At 47.7% G+C, this 14,351-nt stretch overlaps 1 protein-coding gene across 3 annotated transcripts; it reads left to right on the top strand.

Annotated features, from left to right (window-relative positions):
- Window positions 1-10,075: 10,075 nt before the first annotated feature.
- Window positions 10,076-13,775, top strand: LOC103715386 (E3 ubiquitin-protein ligase RZFP34-like). 3 transcript variants are annotated; one of them, XM_088723581.2, is made up of 13 exons: window positions 10,076-10,730; window positions 10,876-11,016; window positions 11,136-11,223; window positions 11,350-11,409; window positions 11,996-12,028; window positions 12,147-12,224; window positions 12,330-12,373; window positions 12,490-12,530; window positions 12,627-12,709; window positions 12,796-12,887; window positions 13,017-13,086; window positions 13,178-13,219; window positions 13,325-13,775. In XM_088723581.2, the coding sequence occupies exons 2-13, from the start codon at window positions 10,976-10,978 to the stop codon at window positions 13,457-13,459; spliced, it is 807 nt and encodes a 268-aa protein (XP_088579707.1). In that variant the 5' UTR covers window positions 10,076-10,730; window positions 10,876-10,975; the 3' UTR covers window positions 13,460-13,775. The 3 variants fall into 3 exon arrangements, with proteins under 3 accessions (XP_088579707.1, XP_038974346.2, XP_088579706.1); XM_039118418.3 differs by having other exon boundaries at window positions 10,366-10,498; XM_088723580.2 differs by having other exon boundaries at window positions 10,409-10,770.
- The last annotated feature ends 576 nt before the right edge of the window (window positions 13,776-14,351 follow it).

Below are 14,351 nucleotides of genomic sequence, written 5' to 3'. Positions count from 1 at the left end.
GTTGTATGGGTCTCGGCCCTGAAACAATGAAAGTTAATGCAAATAGAGTTTCTTCATTTCACTTTCGTCCTTCTTCTTTTTAACTCTTGGTAGCGTCTCGCTGACTCCCGACTCTTGAAATTCTTCTGGCGCTAGGCCAGGTATCTGAGGGTTAGGCCTCAGGGAATTCTTCCGGCGCTAAGCCAGGCATCCGAGGGTTAGGCCTCAGGGACTTCTTCCGGCGCTAAGCCAGGCATCCGAGGGTTAGGCCTCAGGAACTTCTTCCGGCGCTAAGCCAGGCATCCGAGGGTTAGGCCTCAGGAAACTCTTCCGGCGCTAGGCCAGGCATCCGAGGGTTAGGCCTCAGGGAATTCTTCCGGCGCTAGGCCAGGCATCCGAGGGTTAGGCCTCAGGAACTTCTTCCGGCGCTAAGCCAGGCATCCGAGGGTTAGGCCTCAGGAACTTCTTCCGGCGCTAAGCCAGGCATCCGAGGGTTAGGCCTCAGGAACTTCTTCCGGCGCTAAGCCAGGCATCCGAGGGTTAGGCCTCAGGAACTTCTTCCGGCGCTAGGCCAGGCATCCGAGGGTTAGGCCTCAGGAACTTCTTCCGGCGCTAAGCCAGGCATCCGAGGGTTAGGCCTCAGGAAATTCCGCTCGTTGGTCGGCCAAGGCTGGCGCAAGCCGAGGCGACCGGTCGGGGCTTCAGGCTAGTCTGCTCCCGGGATGATCATCGGGTTAGCCTGGCATCCGAGGGCCGAGCCTCGGGAGATTCCGCTCGTTGGTCGGCCAAGGCTGGCGCAAGCCGAGGCGACCGATCGGGGCTTCAGGCTAGTCTGCTTCCGGGATGACCATCGGGTTAGCCTGGCATCCGAGGGCCGAGCTTCGGGAGATTCCGCTCGTTGGTCGGCCAAGGCGGGCGCAAGCCGAGGCGACCGGTCGGGGCTTCAGGCTAGTCTGCTCCCGGGATGATCATCGGGTTAGCCTGGCATCCGAGGGTTGTCAGGCCTCAGGAAATTCCGCTCGTTGGTCGGCCAAGGCTGGCGCAAGCCGAGGCGACCGGTCGGGGCTTCAGGCTAGTCTGCTCCCGGGATGATCATCGGGTTAGCCTGGCATCCGAGGGCCGAGCCTCGGAAAATTCCGCTCGTTGGTCGGCCAAGGCTGGCGCAAGCCGAGGCGACCGGTCGGGGCTTCAGGCTAGTCTGCTCCCGGGATGATCATCGGGTTAGCCTGGCATCCGAGGGCCGAGCCTCGGGAAATTCCGCTCGTTGGTCGGCCAAGGCTGGCGCAAGCCGAGGCGACCGGTCGGGGCTTCAGGCTAGTCTGCTCCCGGGATGATCATCGGGTTAGCCTGGCATCCGAGGGCCGAGCCTCGAGAAATTCCGCTCGTTGGTCGGCCAAGGCTGGCGCAAGCCGAGGCGACCGGTCGGGGCTTCATGCTAGTCTGCTCCCGGGATGATCATCGGGTTAGCCTGGCATCCGAGGGCCGAGCCTCGGGAAATTCCGCTCGTTGGTCGGCCAAGGTTGGCGCAAGCCGAGGCGACCGGTCGGGGCTTCAGGCTAGTCTGCTCCCAGGATGATCATCGGGTAGCCTGGCATCCGAGGGCCGAGCCTCGGAAAATTCCGCTCGTTGGTCGGCCAAGGCTGGCGCAAGCCGAGGCGACCGGTCGGGGCTTCAGGCTAGTCTGCTCCCGGGATGATCATCGGGTTAGCCTGGCATCCGAGGGCCGAGCCTCGGAAAATTCCGCTCGTTGGTCGGCCAAGGCTGGCGCAAGCCGAGGCGACCGGTCGGGGCTTCAGGCTAGTCTGCTCCCGGGATGATCATCGGGTAGCCTGGCATCCGAGGGCCGAGCCTCGGGAAATTCCGCTCGCTGGTCGTGCGCCTGTCGCTTGCCGCCCGACGGGATTTCTCCGTGGCCAGCTGCGATCGTGTTTCTCCTCCTCTCCAAGCGTCGCCTGGGGAACACCAGATGGGCATTAAATGCTAATTGAGGGGTTACCTGGGAAATCGGATCGCCAGTTGCTGCTTGCGAGGAGTGTCAGTTAAGCGGCCGCGATACGCGCGTTCTTCGAGGCGGATGCGGCCTGGGCGCGAGCGGAGATATGTGGACCTAGGGGTACAGGCCACCCGGAGTGTCCTGCACAAAGAACGCGATTAAGGAGAATAACGCTTAGAAAATCGCGGAAAGATACGCCTCGAGAGCCGGATCGGCTCCGGATTCAATGCGCCCGCATTTATTGGAGCCACCCGCATCGGAACGACCGGGGGGCCGCAGTTTGGCTATAAATATAGGTGCAGGTGCGATGGAGCCTGCCAAGCCGGAGCTGTTCAGGTTGCCATGGATCGTGGGCCTCCTCTCCGGCGCATGGTTGAGAGACCCCTACCGAAGGAACGGGAGGCGCGCCCTTCGCGACTTCCGCCAACTAGCCGTTTTATCTGGGATCAACAAGGAGGTTCTCCCCGGCGGAACTCCGCTCTAGGCATTTCATCCGGGATCACGTCTCCCCTCCTTGAAGTTCGGCCTCCCGATTGAGCTCCGCACCAGGCGCTTGATCCGGGACCGCGCCTCCATATGCTCTTCTCCCTTGTATTCCTTCTCTCCCCTAACACTGGGGAGGACCGGAATATCCCTTGGAGGTGGCGTTCCCCTGGAGGCAGCGGGAGCTTCGTCTGCGGCGGATCCTCGTCTTTTTCGTGAGGCGTGGATGGCGCCTCTGGGTAGGAGCAGTGTGGACTTCTCCTTCGTCCGCTTCTTCTTCATCCGCGCTGGCTCTTCGTCTTTTTCGTGAGACGTCGATGGCGCCTCCGGTTGGAGGCACCCACTTTCGGTGGGATTGCAGCCGCTTCGGATGGAGGTTTCGGGATCCCAGATCTCCAGCTCCTCGGAGTCTCCACCTCTTCTTTACTTTCTTTACACCCTAATTTCCCTCTGGGAATTCCTTGTAATCACACGAGCACGCCTTACATCATAGTTTGCCATAGTGAGGGAGATCACCATGGCGTCATCGTGGGGGGTCTGAACCCCCTTTACATCTTCATCACAAAAAGTGATTACATTACCGACCCTCTGCCTCTTTGCGACGGCTGCCCCTGACGCTTCAGTCGAGCCCCCTGCGTTCCTCTCGGGCCGGGGGCAGCCCCCAGTGATAGTGTGGATCACGCCCGCGACGTGTCGATTCTGCTCCCGAGGCTCCTGAGGGGCCGGGTCGGCCGGACGCGGGTCTGCGGGGGGACGTCGGTCGTTCACATATCGACCGAGACGCCCTCGGCGGATGAGAGCCTCGATCTCGTCCCGAAGCTGGAAGCAGTCTTCGGTGTCGTGGCCGTGGTCCCGGTGGTACTCACAGTACGCCCGAGAGGGCCTCCTCCCAGGAATCTTCTTCATCTGTCTCGGGACCGGGAGGTCCTCCCGCCCCTTGATTTCCATGAGGATCTGGGCTCGGGGAGTCAGGAGAGGAGTGTACCGGTTGAAACGTCGGGGCGGAGAACGAGGGCATAGGGCGCCGTGGTTCCTCGCCGGCGACAGGCTTCTGCGCCGACGTTGAGGCGTCGGGCTCCTCCTCTGGCGTGCCTATTTTCGCCTTTTCTTCCCGAGCTTTGGAGGGATCTCGGCGGCCTCCTTGCTCCGGTGGGCGGCCGCCTCCTCGGCGTCCGCATACTGGTTCGCCCGGGACAACAGCTCCGGGAAGCTCCGCGGCAGGCGTTTGTCCAGGGAGAAGGTGAGTCTGCCCTTTCGGAAGCCACGCTTCAGGGCTGAAAGAGCCACCTCCTGGCTCAGGTTCCGGACTTCCAGCGTAGCCTTGTTGAATCGGGTAAGATAATCCCGCAAGCTTTCTCCCTCGTTTTGCCGGACATCAAAGAGGGAGTCGGAGACCAGTCGCCGCCGGCTACTGACGGCGAAATGGGTGATGAAGAGGCGAGTAAACTGGTCGAAGGACTGGATTGAGTTAGCCTCCAAGCCGGCGAACCACGCCCTTGCCGGGCCACGGAGGGTCGCCGGGAAGGCCTTGCAGAGGAGAGGATCTGATGCTCCGTGGAGGAGCATAAGGGTCCTGAAACTCTCGACGTGATCCCGCGGGTCCGCCGCCCCGTCATAGGGCTCGATCGCCGGCATTTTAAACCCCGGCGGATTCGGGGTCCGCAGGATCCTCGAGGCAAGCGCCGGCTGGGAGGAGATCTCCAAGTCGGCGAAGGGATCTTTGGAGTGGCCCTTTAGGACCTGGAGTTGTCGGTGGAGATCGTCCACCCGCCGGTCCAGGGAGCGCGACCGATGGGTGGGAGACAAAGTGCACCGAGAGGGGGACCGACTGGAGCGCGGGTTCCTTGAGGACTGGGGGGTCTGGGAACGCGCCCGGGCCCGCCTCTCGTACCCCGCGCAGCTCCGATGGGAAGGTCCCGGCAGAATGGACCGTGCTCGAGAATCTTCCTCGCGCCGGCGCTCCTCCCCATGGGAGAGGAAGGAGCGCGGGTTGAGGAGGACAGGTAAGCGCTCAGGGAGCAGCGGCTCCTGGGCCCGCTGCGGCGCCCGAGACATCACACCCTGCAGGTTCTGCACTGCCTCCGCGATGGTGCGAACCTGCTGGGCTAACTGGTCGAACTGAGCGGCTTCGACCATCTGAATGGGGGGTGGAACGGTGGAGTGTTGCTGAGAATGTGTTGGAGACGCAGCGGCCTCCCGGCCGGAGGCGCGAGAGGCCCCGCGACCGGAGGCATTGGAAGCTCCACGACCACCTCGCCGTGCCATTACGATCGCTCTGAGATTCGGGCCCTCCTTCTAGCGCCAACTGTTGCTGGTGGTCCAAACCGAGAACGATTGGCACAGCGGTGTGAACGGGGTTCCGTTTGGGTTGCCTTGGTTGGTGTTGATTGCGCTCCACTTTCCACCGGGAAACCTGCAAGCAAGCCTCGCACCACCACTGGGGTAGTGGGGGCCCTCCGACGATCAAGTCAGAGGAGATTGGAGGAGAAGGAAAGATAATAGTAGCAAGCAGGAGAATGCTCTGGAAGTTCTTGCTTTCCCCCCCTCCTCCCCCCAGCCGCATATATACCAGGCTGGGGGGTCTTTCAGGGGGGTTCGTCATCGTGGGGCACGATGGAGCTGCCACTGACACGGCCGTTACAGGGCGTCGTGGGGCAGCGCTGGGTACGGCCGTGACAGGGCGTAGTGGAGCTCCACCTTGTACGGCTGTTACAGGGGATCGTGGAGCAGCGCCAGATACAACCGTTGCAGGGAGTAGTGGAGCAGGAGGCTGCGGCGTGCCTCTGGGGAATAGCCTGTCGTTGTCGAGAGATGTCCGACTCGGGGTCGGGCTGCGGAGACGAAGATGTCCGACTCGGGGTCGGATTGCTGGATCAAGGGGCTGCCGACTCGGGGTCGGGCTGCGGAGACGAAGATGTCCGACTCGGGGTCGGATTGCTGGATCAAGGGGCAGCCGACTCGGGGTCGGGCTGCGGAGCCGAAGGTGTCCGACTCGGGGTCGGATTGCTGGATCAAGGGGCTGCCGACTCGGGGTCGGGCTGCGGAGCCGAAGATGTCCGACTCGGGGTCGGATTGCTGGATCAAGGGGCTGCCGTAGTCTTCCTGGGCGCGCGTGCCGGTCACGTGGGGCATGGTGGCTAAGTTCCCCCGTAACATTATGTATATATGTAGTTGAGGTTGAACTCCAGCATCATCTCACTTTTGGCATTTATGAAGCAATTCTTCTTTTCTTCATGATCCTAAATCTTTCTAGTTGCTCTATCTGGTGGCTTATGAAGCATTTCAGATGCAATTAAAAATGTGAACTGAAAATACTTAGTAATGTGGTAATAGGATAGAAACTTCGATAACTTTTCCTTATTCTCTTCTGAGAGAAAATTATTTGTTTAGTATTGTTCTCCATTGCTTGCAGAGAACAAGAAACATGTTTTCATTTGAAAATGAAATAATCAAACACGGTAGAAAATAAAAATAAACAAAAAATTATAGGTACCTGAGTATATTTAGAAAATTACAAAGAAAATTAACAAGAAAGTGCTCATGATATAAATGATTTAGTCTAATGGGATAGAAATTTCCAATCTTCTCTCAAAATTATATGCTACAATAGGAAGAAGAAAAAATTTCCAGCCAATCCTTTTACTGTCTCAATCGCTCTTTCAAAATCTTTTGTTCAATATATACCAAGCATTGAAAGAAAAAAAAATCCATGGAGTGACTTCTTTTTTTCTATATTTTCAAAATAGAGAATCAATAAAATGAAATATATCAATTAGTCACTAGTCCAGCTCAACACTTAATCCACTTGGAGAGCAAGGGCCAAGCCCTACCATAATCTGCCAGAGCAAAGTTTCGTGCAGCTATAAGTTCTCTTGTCGTAGTTATTCTGTCAATCTCTCTATCAATTTATATGGCATTTGATTGTGGAATAAATTTTGAAGGAAAAAAGAAAATTTATCAGAATATGTATGAATCATATAAGCAAACAAAACAGCATTACAATTACTCCTACCAATATCCTTCTAAGTCTCGGAAAATTTGAGAACCAACATGAGTTATTGTGACGGCATGACTCAGACATCTAGAGAGCCAATCAGTAGCCTAGCCTCTCTACAGACATCTGAAATTTGTGCATCGGTGGAATTCTTAGGAAACAACTATCTTGCAATGGTGGATAAATAGAAAATGCCAGAAAAGAAGCTGGAAGCTGATTGATAAGCAACACCACCGAGTCTACTTCCAACCAGATCTAAGTCGCACTGCCCAGATGGACAGGACCATTCTTCAAATCACCAACAGAACTAACAAGGATTAAGCTTTCAATGCACAAGATCTTAGGGTACTTGGTTTAATGGAATCTGAGAGGAGGGTGAATAGCCAAGTGAGATTTTTATGCTATCAAAACAACACATATCTATGTGAGAATTTTATGCTATCAAAATCTTCTCAGATCAGAACATGGGCCTCAAGGCCCCCAACTCCCCCAATAAGCACAAAAGAGGTCAAATTGCCGCTACCAAAATCAAATCATACTAGAACATGCTTAGCAATTGTCAAGAGAAACAACTCAGAAGTCCAACATGCTTTTTTTGAATGGAAACAAGAATTGGAAATTTCAGGATGGAACGAAAAATTTTCGATGTGTATCCAGCCAATATTAGGTTCAAAATTGCAAAAAATCTCTCTAAACATGTGGTGGCTGAGATCCAACTCGGTGGAAAAGCTAACTTATGAGTAACTTCAATAGGAAGTGAAGAAACCCAAAATTGAAGGGCCAATGGATACTTGGGCATGTATCCAAGTATGACTTGGCGAGGTGATCCTCTCCTCTCCTCTTCATCTTGGCGGGCATTTTATCAAAGGTTCTTAGCAAGGGCTTAAGTGCATGGTCTATTAGAAGGACTTGGACCTATCTCTCTTCGCTCATCCCTTTGCCATCTTCAACACTCAAATGATGTGGTGATCTTTACTGGTATTTTTGTGGTAAGTCTCGAGGAACAAATAGGGGTAGCAATTGGGTTAGGTTAAGTTGGATATGGATCGGGTTAAAAATTCATTAACCCAAACACGACCTATTTATTAAACAGATAACAATTCTGGTCTGAACCTGATCTATTTATTAAACGGATAATCCGATCGGACCTGCATAACTCGTTTATTAAATAGGTCAAGTCAAATTAAATGGGTTAAACAGGTTAAATAAGTTTTTGATGGATTTTATGAATTTAAATAAATCAAGAATACCTTTCTCAATTACCAATACTTCTTTCTCTTTTACTTTTCCAATGTGTTGAGCAACAATATCTAACTTAGTGCCACAATGGTATCAATATTACTGCCAACATGTATTTTTCACCAACCACATTAACAAGATGGTGCGTGTGCTCTGATAAATCTTTGCCAGATTCTTGATACTTGAATTTTCTACTCTATTCTTTTAGGAAAAAAATGCTGTTGGTCATACATCACAATATACAATTCTGAGCTCTTGTTCCAATCACTAGAGAAATAAAACTTATTTCCTGTCTTCCTCCTGAATTTGAAGCAATGCTATATCAGTTGTTACATTTTTGGGCATAAATAACCTATACAAAGATTGTTTGCATCATTTTTTGTAAAGGTGTTGTTTGATTGCAATTTTCAACCTTTCACCTTTTCTTTGTAATTTTTAAATCTTAAAGATGGGATACAAAAATCCCTCCATCCAGCTTTTTTTTTTTTGGCAGAAATATCTAGCTTTAGACTCGGCAATTGTTAAATAGGAGAGTTAACCGACTGCCTCCCCAAGCCTGGATACTTAGTGCACCACATACTGAATGCCTCCAACAACAAACATTTTTTCCTCTCATGTTATAAGATGCATCTGTAATTTTAATTGAAAGCAAACTTATATGACAGCTATCCAGAGTAACAAGACCATGCAGCTGGGGCATGTTTTAGTTTCATTGTGCAGCAAAACAGTAATTTAATTGGAGCAGTAGGATGCCATGCGCAATTGGCTTTTGGTTTCAAACATGGCAATGAAAGTAAGGTTGTAGGGGGCTTGTGTTGATGTGATCATCTGCTACGCACAAATCTGAAGGTCTGCCATAAACAAAACTATCCTATTGCATGAAAACTCCTCTCGTCTAAGCTGCATGATGGATCTGCATTATAACCATATAAATAATATGAGTTTAGATCCTCGTTCACTCCAAAAAATTATTAATTGGACCAGGTCCACCGCCGAGTTGGTGGACCAGTCCAACCATAAACAAACATGGACAAACACAGAGAAAGAAAAAAAAAGAAAAGAAAAAGGGAGAGGCATCTCTTTATCGGTGTTTTTTTATCATTGAACTGGTTTACCAGCTCAGCAATGGATCTCGTCTAACAAAAAAAATTTCCCTTGCTCGGGGATATCCTAATCAAGCTCTTCAATTACAACGTTATCCTTTGCTTCTTTTGTCATAATTTTTTTTCCGATCATGTACCCTAAACTCAAATATATCGGGCCATCCTTTGCTCCTTTTGTCATAAGTTTTTTTCGATCATGTACCCTGAACTCAAATGCATCGGGCCATTTAATCATCTAATATGGAATTCACATAATAGATGATGGATGATTTCGTAGGCATCAATGCCAGAGGGAAACAATTATATCACAAAAAAAGGGGGAGAAAAAAAAGAAGGCTTGATTGTGCTTCATGATACAAGAAAATTGATGCTATGAGCAAAAAGTAGATATAATAGACAGGGCATTGGTTGAATCATCACAACTAGCTATGCAAGCATCATGTCGATCCGAGAAACCTTTAATCTCGGTGTTCATGGAATTTCCCCTAAGGCTTTAGAGATGAAAACAAGTAGCTGCATAGGGATCCCGACTGTTCACTAGAAGGTCTATGCCTTGTCGTGCTTCAAGTTCGGTTTTGGCAACATCATGTAAAGTGTGACGATTTTTTTTTTTAAGCTATGTTCGCCTCATTTAAAGGGACTTTAAGGGCTCGGACTTTATCTTTTCATGTATAGGTGGGATCGAAACTCATACCTCCTGCACAGGTGGCTGCTTCCGCTAAACTAAGCTTAGTTTTACCTAAAGCTGATCATAGGCTGGACTTGAGTATGGAGTCCGATTAAAAATGAATAGAGTTTAGACCCAAGGCTCAGCTCATGATTAGCTCTAGTTTCGCTTAAGGATTAAAGTGGATTGGATGATATTTGTTCAGATCCATTTTCGCATCCAAATTTATTAATAGAAATAAATAAATTATTATTTAATCTATATCCGAATATTCGATTCTATTTGTAGCCTTATTTAATTTTATATTATACTCATTAATTTTTTTCAAAAATATATAACTATATTAATATGTTATTAATTTGACCTACTATATTCTTAGCAATATCTTTGATTATATGATCTATATTTATTAAATAAAATAAATATAATATACATGTATTTAATATATATATATATATGTGTGTGTGTGTGTGTGTGTGTGTACGGATATCCCATTGATTCGGTTTCAGCCTAGTTTCACTCATGCACCGGATTTTGAAAGCGTGATGAAAGCTTTGCTCAAAAAGCACCGACTGTGGTCCAACTTTTTATCCCAATTATTTGGCCATAAGAATCTCATCAACAAAAGCCCTCATCCAAAAAGGTCACGATTCGTGACCCATCCCCATCCAACCGCTGCCGGCCGCACAGTCGAAGCCGACCCACCAACCTCCCTCCCTTCCTCCCTCCCACGTGCATCCAACGGATCCCTGGCCTCGGCGGCCCAACCTTTATCCCTCCATCCGTCCGTCCATTCCATGCCCTCGCGGAACCACCCACGGCACCCGTGGGCCGACCCAACGGACGCCCGGCTTCCCGTTTTTGACCGACACCCCGCTGACGTGGCGTCACGTGACTTCGCGCCCGCGACCCAACCCTTCCTCCTCCTCCTCCTCTCCTTGTAGATCTCCGACCGCGCGCCACGTTTCCCGATTCCCATGGTCGCCCGCCCTGTGCCTCTCCGCCACCCGCGTGCGCTTTCCTCGCCGCCTCGGACAACGGTAACGTTACCGTACCGCTAATGCGCCTAGGCTCTCGCTCTCCCTTCTCTCCGGAAGCGTGCTTTGAGATTCGTGTATCTGGTGATGACGTGTGGTTCTGGGGAAGGGCGCAGAGTCTCTGCCAACCCTTCCGTCTCTCTCTCTCTCTCTCTCTCTCCGGCCTCTACGGCTCTCCCTAACCGTCTCAACGAATCGGGGAGAAGCGTATCCCGTCGTCGGTGGACGACGAGAGGTGAGAAATGGAGGGCAGGAGGATGGAGATGGATTGAGAGGTGAAAGGGAAAATTTGTTTTTTTTTTCTTGATCGATATATAGATGAGTTTTCGATTTCTAATCTTTTTTTGTGTTTTTATGGTTTAATTTCCGGGTTGTTTCAGGTAATTAGGTGAATTAGGGGGTGTTGAGATCTTAAGGGGAAAGATTTTTTGGGGGAAGTGGGTGTTCTGCTGCGATCCGGATTCCAGAGATCGGTTGGAAATGGCATTGAACGAGGTGGACTTGGGGTCTGGGCAGCACGGGTATCTTACTATTTGCATATTACTGTCTGAAATCCCTTCAAAGTAGTGTTTTTTTTCTATTTTATATTCGAAATTCGGGCTTCGATTTTGATTCCGATGATGTTGTTTGATTGCATTAGGTGCTCGCATTATAGGAGGAGATGCAAGATAAGGGCCTCCTGCTGTGGCGAGATCTTTGACTGCAGGCATTGCCACAACGAAGTGAAGGTGACATTCTTGATTGCCTTCTTCTTCTTTTTTTGGTCTTAATCCGAGATTTTGTTCCGAAAAATTTACATTTTTTCTTGCGTGAAGATGAAATTAATCTCATTTTTATCGAATGAATTTGATCAGAATTCGCTGGAAATTGACTTACGGGAACGGCACGAGATTCCTCGACACGAAGTGACAAAGGTTGCGCTTTTAGCGCTTTGATAGATATGCTTGTAATTGCACACTGTTTTGCCCATTTCCAATTTCCTTCTTATTAGTTCTATATGAGGACTTCTCATTGATAGTTTTGAAAAAGGGATCTGTTTCATTGTCGGGAATATGTTGAGAAATATTAGAATTCTTTTCATTTCTTTTAAGAAAAGATGCTGGTTTGTGGTTGGGTTGCGCTTTTAACTTCATATTGATCCATATATTTGATATTATACACTACTTTTGTGCATACTCAATTCTCTGATCTTTTCTTTGTGGTTCTCATTTCTTTTCCTTCCATTTTTTACCTTTTCTTTTTCGAAATTTTTATGGTGCTGAGCAAACTTGGTTTCTTTAATTTCGGGGATATTATTTTGGAAATTGTGATTTTGTTGAAAAGGTGCTTGTTTTGGATAAGACTCTACACTTTTGGAGAGACCCCACATCTTCCTTTTCCTCTAAACTGTTTATCTCCTCTTTTAGTTTTCTTATTCTTTATTAATGAGGGAATCATAAGCTTTCAAGATAATGAATCATTACTTGCATTGATTATTTTGCTTTGTGTTGTATGTCTCAGGTTATCTGCTCCCTCTGTGACACAGAGCAAGATGTAAGTTCAAAAATCAAACTCTGGACCACGTTATCATCTCCCTCTTTGCTCACAATTCTGAGGCTATGAAATGCTGCCGCATGAAACTTATCTGTTTTTTAGTGTTTCTGATAATCAGGTTAAACAATATTGCTCAAACTGTGGGGTTTGCATGGGAAAATACTTTTGTGCCAAGTGCAATTTCTTCGATGACAATGTCAGGATACACATTCTTGACATCTCTTTTTGTTCTGTCTTACAGTAGATGAGAATTTTTTGTGTTGATCAACTTGTAATTGACAAGCTTGGTTTCCTTTTCAAGGTTTCTAAGAATCAATACCATTGTGATGGATGTGGGATCTGCAGGTTCGGATTTTCTCAAGCGACATTGCATAGCATTATTCTGAATTCTGAGTCCTGTTTTAGTTATTATATGATTTGGTTGGTCCTCACACTCTTCTTTATGTTTATCGTTTTAACAGAACTGGGGGAGAGGAGAACTTCTTCCACTGCTATCAATGTGGTATATTTTTTTCCTGGAATTATTCTTTGTAATTGGTTTTCTTCCATCTCTGGTATGAGTATATTTACTTTTTATGGCTTGTAAGATCTATTTCAGGATGTTGTTATATTACGGCACTGAAGGATTCACACCATTGTGTGGAAGGAGCAATGCATCATAATTGCCCTGTTTGCTTTGAGGTAGGCTTTCTTGATCAATTAATTATTACGTCAGTCATCAATTACTAATTTTTCACAAATTTGATGCTCTCTTTCTCTGTAATCAGTATCTCTTTGAGTCAACGAAGGACATCAGTGTATTGCCATGTGGTCACACAATACATCTGGAATGCCTGAAAGAGATGAATCTGCATTTCCAGTAAGTAAAAAGGAAGAATGTATTGAGCTGATTGCTTCTCATCTGGAAAAACCTATGCAAATTATATTTATTTTGATAAATTCTCATGACCCGTAATGGTTAGGATATTCATGGTTTATTATGCTGCAGATTTTCTTGCCCTGTTTGCTCGAGATCAGTTTGTGACATGTCCAGTGTGTGGAAAAAACTTGATCAGGAGGTAGTCTATGCTATTTTTACTATGATTTTCTCACTAATTACTAGCCATTCTTGCTGGACAAGTACTCAAATTTCCTTCCAACAAATTACAGATTGCTTCGACACCAATGCCTGAAATGTACCAGAACAAAATGGTAAGAAAGACCAAATTAAATAGTTTTCATAAAATGAATGTAAATTGGGCCAAACAGTAGTGCCAATGGGTTCTAAATTTTTCTGTTAATTTGTATTTTTTTCAGGTGTGGATCCTTTGCAACGATTGTGGAATGAGGTCCAATATCCACTTCCACATTGTGGCGCACAAATGCCCGGGTTGCAATTCCTTCAATACCAGACAGACGAGAGGTGATCCTACTAGGTGCCCGACTGTATGAGTGATGTGCCACCAGCAACAGTGCTGTTGTTCAAGAAAATTAGGTATATGGGCTTTTGCATTTTTAGGTCATCATAAGACTTGGCACAAGGTAAGAACTAATGGCAGGAGTAGACATTCGTTTTGAACATATTCACCAGCGCCTGACTATCTTTCGATGAGAAGGATTTTAGATTTGAGCATAAGGGATCTTATCTTTCCAATGTATGGGATAACTTGAGGGGTGCAACTCTGACCTGTGAATTCTAAGGTTAATTAGCATTTGGTGTTGCTGTTTTGCCCACACCTGTTGAATGAATTCTGCTTTATGCTACAAAGTCGGCTTTGAGATTCCAATCTTCAAATGTTTCTTTGCATCTCTTGGAGGTTTATTTGATGTTTTTTCAATATATAGCTTCTACTCCCAGATTCATGTGTTGCAGAGGTCAATTGCCAACGAGGAAGATATTTTTCTAATAGGTTTAAAGACCCTAAAAGGAAGATATTTTTTACAACAGTCAAGGTTGATTCCTGAAATTCATTGCAAGACTTCGTTAAGACCGCTATTTCCTGTATTGAAGGGTATAGTTCCTTGCTTGGTGAGAGAGGTTTTATCTTGTGAGTGTCCTATTGATTTTAGTTTTGGCACAATGCTTGGTGTTCAATAATGTGCTATTCTATCTCATGTTTGTGTCATGTGATGATTGCTTTTTGTCTTGGAGACATAAGAAATGTAGTTACTTGTATGCAAGTAATTGAGGATCCAGTTTCAATGGAGAAAAAGACCCTGCTCTATGTTGGAGGACTTTTAAAGGGCACAAGATGCAAGTGGAGTATCTGAATCCTCTGATAAATGTTTGGAATACTCCTCATGAACCTCCATATAAATGGAATTTTGATAGGGTTTTGTTTCC

Source organism: Phoenix dactylifera, chromosome 6 (assembly GCF_051530095.1).
Source record: "Phoenix dactylifera cultivar Ajwa chromosome 6, Ajwa_hap1_PhDact_Kaust_v1.1, whole genome shotgun sequence".
NCBI classification, from domain to species: Eukaryota; Viridiplantae; Streptophyta; class Magnoliopsida; order Arecales; family Arecaceae; genus Phoenix; species Phoenix dactylifera.
The sequence above is the reverse complement of the archived record's forward strand: the minus strand, read 5'-3'. Positions and strand labels throughout refer to the sequence as shown.